General features: G+C 41.8%; 1 protein-coding gene across 3 annotated transcripts in view; it reads right to left on the minus strand.

Annotated features, from left to right (window-relative positions):
* Nucleotides 1–5,073, minus strand: part of Sap-r (prosaposin) — an 84,479-nt gene extending 79,406 nt beyond the window's left edge. For all 3 annotated transcript variants that reach the window (XM_077649648.1, XM_077649647.1, XM_077649649.1), the window contains exon 1: nt 4,898–5,073. In XM_077649648.1, coding sequence (XP_077505774.1) covers nt 4,898–4,937 — 40 coding nt within the window. In that variant the 5' untranslated portion in view covers nt 4,938–5,073. The remainder of the gene's footprint in view (nt 1–4,897) is intronic.
* Nucleotides 5,074–6,000: the final 927 nt, after the last annotated feature.

The raw sequence follows: 6,000 nt of genomic DNA on the forward strand, positions 1-6,000 counted from the left end.
ATTCAAAAAATGAAATATGTACAGACAAAATAAAAGATGCAGTCACAGAAAAAAAGAAAGTGGCACACACACACACACTATCACACTATGTGTACATGCACCAAACTGTACTGACACCAAAGCATGACCAGCATGGCAGATGTCCCCATACTCATAAAGCCCAAGTCCCTTTCAAAGGCTTTCAATTATAGGAGTATTCATCCCCGACAGGCATAAAAGGCAAACTGGAACTGCAAACTTCAGCCATCCTAGCAGTAATAAGCCAACAAGAACACCAACCATACCAACACTAGTGAGAGTGATTCTCAGGAAGTAGACAATAAACAAGCAGCACTGGGTCAAATTTCAAGTAACAAAAAGTCGAATCATTCCACATTAATAACTCAAAACACTAGTAATGACCAACTGAAGCAATGACTCAAGTGTACAACATGAATATTGATTTCACAAATGTATAACAAAGCTAAAAGGATGGTACAGCCCAATCATATACCTGCCAAGTTTTCGAGCTTAGCATATTTTTCTACCACTAAACTAGGCAGGCATTTCTTCCATTACCTACAGACCAAAGACCCTTAATATTAGGCTTTACACCCCAGTACAAAACTTATCTCAGCACTCGTGATCCTGGTAACTAAAACACTATGACAAAGTGCAGTACAATCTCACAGATGAATGCAAAGCAAAACTCTACTGAACGGAGAGTCTAGAGAACCGAGAGAAAGCGAAAAGCAAAAAAAAAGAAACCAGCACAGGGTCACCACGCAGGCCACTACTCGCACATGCTGAAAACCAATCATGCATTGCTAGCCACTGTGTGCACGTCTTTCAAACAGCTCGAAACGTTGCCACAAATTATGTGCGCACGGACAATTTCACCACTGGCTCATTTTGTTATTTTAGACAGGCTACAATCCATGGGGTTGCTTTTATTACTTTAAAATTTCTAGACAATCTTTCCGAATAGAAGTTTTGCATATCGCTACAGTCCAGTTTCCTTGGCATGCAAAACAGAAATGTTTCAAATGCGCTACACAGGTTTGCATGAAATCCAGCTATCACAATGCTCAGCAAAAAGTATGTGAATCTCAAGTGTAAAAATTTTGCAGTGCCAACGTTTTATGTCTGCAAGGAAAAAAGACAGCATTGAAATTCCGAAAAGGAGCACCCTTCCGATACCTAAAGCATCCAACAATTTAAGGTACAAACAACACTGCTGTTAACAGTTCAGAAATCTTTTCTGCTCTGCTTATTTGCAGAGTTATACCTTTTGTGCACAGCAACACGTTTAAGTTGCCAAACAAAATTTGTTATTCCAGATTTTTTCACAACCTTAAAGGAGTATAGACACCTAATTTTGGTGGCATGTTTCCTTCTCTATAATGATTCGGAAGACACTACAACGCATGAATCACCATGTGATATTCGCCTACGACCGCTCGATAATTTATATTCGAATTTTTTATGTCGTGCTGTTTCGGTTCCAACAGCCGAATGATGGCTGTGCTGTCAAAGACTGCTTTTGTGTCATGTGAGGCATGGAAAAATGTCCACAAGATCGCTGCTTCATCGTTTTAATTTACTGCAGTGCTGAAGCCAGCCTTCCTCAAGAGCCAGAATGACAACGAATGAGGAAGTAGCGATTATATTGCAGTTTTTTCATGTCTCACGTGACCTGTAAGTACACGTTGACGTCACAGTCCTCTTTCAGCTGTTGAAGCCGAAACAGCACGCAAAAAAGAAATGGGATTATAGATTATTTAGCGGTCATAGGAGAATACCAGGTGGTAATCCATGTAAAATAAAGACTTGCGCATCATTACAAACAAGAAAACGCGTGACCAAAATTTAGGTGTCTATACTCCTTTAATGAAAAAACATGAGCTTGATTAAAATTGCAGGTTATTACATTCTGCCAAGTTGAGCCAGTAATATTGTAATAATAGCCCTTTCAAATTTGAAGGTGATGGTTAGCTTTCACATAGTCCAGCAGTAAAATACTGTACTAAGTAAAAGCAAGTAAATTATATTCAACTACTGTTAAAAAGGTCACAGCCAAGGAAAAATGCCCTGCTTGTCCCAATCTCTTTTGTCTTTACAATGCCTTCTTTTTCCTTTATCAAAACTCTGTCCTATAATGCTGAACATGGATGTGTGTGCAATATCGCTTTGTTCCCCCGAATCTTCTTCCTATTTGGTGTTGTGGCTGTTATGATAGATTTCATACACTAAATCCTGAAGTGAGACTGGTACAAAGCAGTACTAAGTAATCATGATAAATTGATGACTGCTTGCACAAATACCTGCAGTGCACATTAAAAAAGCAGCATGGAATTTCCGTTTCCACACTCATGGCAGTAACAGTCCACTATACTCCGTTTCACACATCAGGAGCAATGGTGTGGAAGGTATGGAAGTAGTACGCGTGGAAAAATAAAGGGAGCAGTGTTACTCCGCGCCTGTTTTGTGGCCGAGTGCTCTAAGGCATTAGAAAGCAACAGCGTGTCGTCAGCAGTAAGAGTGCATTTAACCAAGCTCATGACAAATGTGTCATGTAGTAAGCCTACAGGCAAGGCATTCACTAAGTTTCGCTCACCACAAGGAATGCACTACTTTTTGGCTGCGGATGCAGGCAGCGCAAAGAAGAATGCCAGCTTTGACAGCGTTGCACCTGATGCATGAAACGGAGTATACACAGTATCATTCATTCATGTTTTTCAGGTACAGTTATAACTGACAACTGCCTCTCCACATTTGACGCTAAACCATCAATGCACGTGCAATTAGGTATGTTTACCTCAAGAAGGCACTCAAAATTTCCAATAAGAACAAAGTACCTGAAGGCTACCAGACTCATCAAGCACAAATATCACAGTGTTGTCCAATAGACAAGCAAGGAGTAGCATTCACAATTATGAACGCACTCAACAGCAATGCATACATCTCGAAAAACAAGAACATAGCCTTTTAAATATGCACCAAAAGTTACAGCTCTACACTTATTTAACTTCGACTTACAGTGAAAATACACCAGTTCAAAAAGAACTCTCAAATGTTGTCTCAGTATATTTTGTTGCCAGCAAAATACTGCGAAGATGACACGGTAATACCACAGAATTCAAGTACACTATTAATGCTCATTTTTCACAATTTTCTACAGCAAATAAAAATCTTTGCTTTATAGTTAATACATCCTCTATTTCTATAAATACTCATTACCTGCATGGCTTTCTGATTAATTTTTGCATGGTGTTAAAATGCATTCAGTGCCTGTACGTTTCTGGGCATTTCCCAAAATATACGCAATTCACCATAGCACAGAATGAACTGAATGTCAAGCGATCACATTACTGCATCTTACACATCGCTGAGTGCACATGACCTTGATCATTAGAACAAACTAGGCATTGCACACCCTGTATTAACCCACCCCTCCCCGCCATCTGCAATTCTATGCAGCAGCTGGAAGTGTACAGACAAACACCTACTATGCAACATATACAGGCAACTTTATGATGACAACTTCTCCAGTGCCCCCTGGCTCAGGCACACAGATGGCACACAGAGTTCATCTATCTTGCCTAAAGCACTGAAGTGGTGCATGGTCTACGGAAGTAACATCTGGTGATTGCTGCTGGAACATACAGCCAACCAGTGGTTGTGCAAAAGTGCAGCTTTTAAGACCTGAAGGCCACATAGGCATAAGCGCCTTACATTGAACGCAAAAGCAACTCTCAAATTTTGTTTCCTTTGCTTGGGTGTGCACTGTTGACGTGCTCCAAACAAAACACATGCACTGCGCAGTTCCCACTGTTCCTCCCAGTGTCGACTGAAAATATCCCAGGTCAATGCAAACAGAGTAGTGCATGAGATAATGCAAGGTCCATGAGTGCGAGCGTCACCTGTCCTAGTATAATACATTAGGACAGATGGCCCTCACGTTAACCATCATACTAGAGACGTGACAGGTGAAAGTTCCAGTAAATGCCTAGTGCTACCTTTCACTGTAGTGGGTCGCTGTTGTCAGACAATATGTTGAACATATTTTTCATTGCAAACAGTCACAGCTTTATCACAACAACAAAAAATGCCAGCAAACCGGACAAAATCAGCATTACCACAAGGCACACAAACTGTTGTTCAGCGAGCATGCATTCGCATGCGGCAGCATGCACATAAAACCAAAGAAGCGAAATACATACCATGCCTGAAAATCAAATGCAGAAAGATGTCTGATTTGCATCAAGGGAGCAAGCAACACACAAGCACACACTCAAAAATAGTAACAGAAAAGGGCAGTTTGTTCTTTGTAGAGATGAGCATGAAGACAACTTCAGCAGCTCAGGAAAGCACAGCAGAAGCCAGCCATTAATAACGGCTTTAAAATACTTGGAACAGCGACCGTACAAGGCCTGTTAGCGCGAACAGTACATCCTATAGAGCTGCATTATGTATATCACAAATCAAATGCGCAACAAATGCATTCCCTGCCGTTGAGATAATTCTACCAAGGCATTAACAAGGAACGAAAAAAACTGGGAATCAGCACTGCGAAATCTCCGAACGAATTAATTAAATTTCAGCTGACCCTGATTTTGAACATCATGAAAAAAAAAAAGCACTTATACCACAGCGACTCAAGACACGGGAAGAAGAGTAAACAATTTTCATTGATGAATCACCGAGTGTCATATGAGAGGATCTCGCGGTTGTGACAAAACATCCACAGCTGATCGGAGTAGCCTGGTCAGAAAACTCTACTGCATGCAAAGCACTATGCAAAGATGGAAAAGAAACACAAATGCCGTCATTGTAACGAATGCGTAGTATTGAAAGCGAGAGATGCGGAACACGTCGACTAACGAATGGGAGAGTTGACAGCGGCCGCTCTACTCACAGCAGATGACGCTCGCCGCGAGGAGCACTCTCGCGAACATCTCGCCGCGCGGTTGAGTGCCAGCTGCCACAAGAGAACACAGGACAAGCGCTCACATAAAGAAAACAATGTGGACTGACTGCAAGCAGAAGCGAGATAGGGCTTTTCACGCGATCTGCGGAATCACAGTCATATGATCGGCGACGCCGGCGCCACCATACGCTTCCGTTTCGAAACCCGCTCTCAACCGGCGTCAGGCGGTCCCCAGATTCCCTAGGTCTTTACAAGCCATTTCAGCGTTTCGGCCTGCTACTCTCTCTTTCCCCCTAGTAGTAGAAGCGGGAGATTTGAAACATGCTAAACCGATTTCAATGTGCCCTTCTTGTCAAATTACCGAAAAGAACAATTAGAGTAAACTGACGTGTCTGCTACGAACACCTGAGCGAGCAGGATTAAAGCACGGTCCCACAATTCTTGCGGTAGTTCATTAATTCTTATCAGGAAACTGATGATGGTTGCGGAAAGGACACGAACATCCTTGCGACAGCACTAATTGCGCAGTTTTATTTTTCTTTGCCTTGCTCACAAAACTTTTCTGAATGGTTCGGTTAAACTTTGCAATATTTCAGTTTTAGGCGCGAGCTGAGCCCCATAAACTAGAATCACGCAAGTCATGTTCGTATGAAGCCCCAGAATGAAACCTCCGTAGTGTCTCCATCTTTTGAACTGGTGCAGTTGACGGAGCCTGTTAGTAAACAGGAAATAAAGGCACCACATGAACGGTGCGGCGTCTTATTTTCTTCCTCTCCGAAGGAAAATACCTGACTCCATAAATTAAAGAGATAAACTGACATGTACACTATCAGTGCCATTATGATATCAAATAATACCTTTAGTACCACTGGCTTCAAAAATTTATGCTTCCAGTAATAACAATTATGCATGCCCTGTGCTACCAGTATAGAGTCCCTAATTATTGCATTACCTGACCAGGAAAGGTGCTTCATTATGGACAGACTTTTCTGCCTTGTGCTGCTCAGCTATAGGGCATCCGCTTTTTTATGCAGCGGAACTTAATTATTCTCAAGCCATGCGACTGTATAGTGATCAAGCACAGATTCAGG

This window comes from Amblyomma americanum, chromosome 1, assembly GCF_052857255.1.
Source record: "Amblyomma americanum isolate KBUSLIRL-KWMA chromosome 1, ASM5285725v1, whole genome shotgun sequence".
NCBI lineage: Eukaryota > Metazoa > Arthropoda > Arachnida > Ixodida > Ixodidae > Amblyomma > Amblyomma americanum.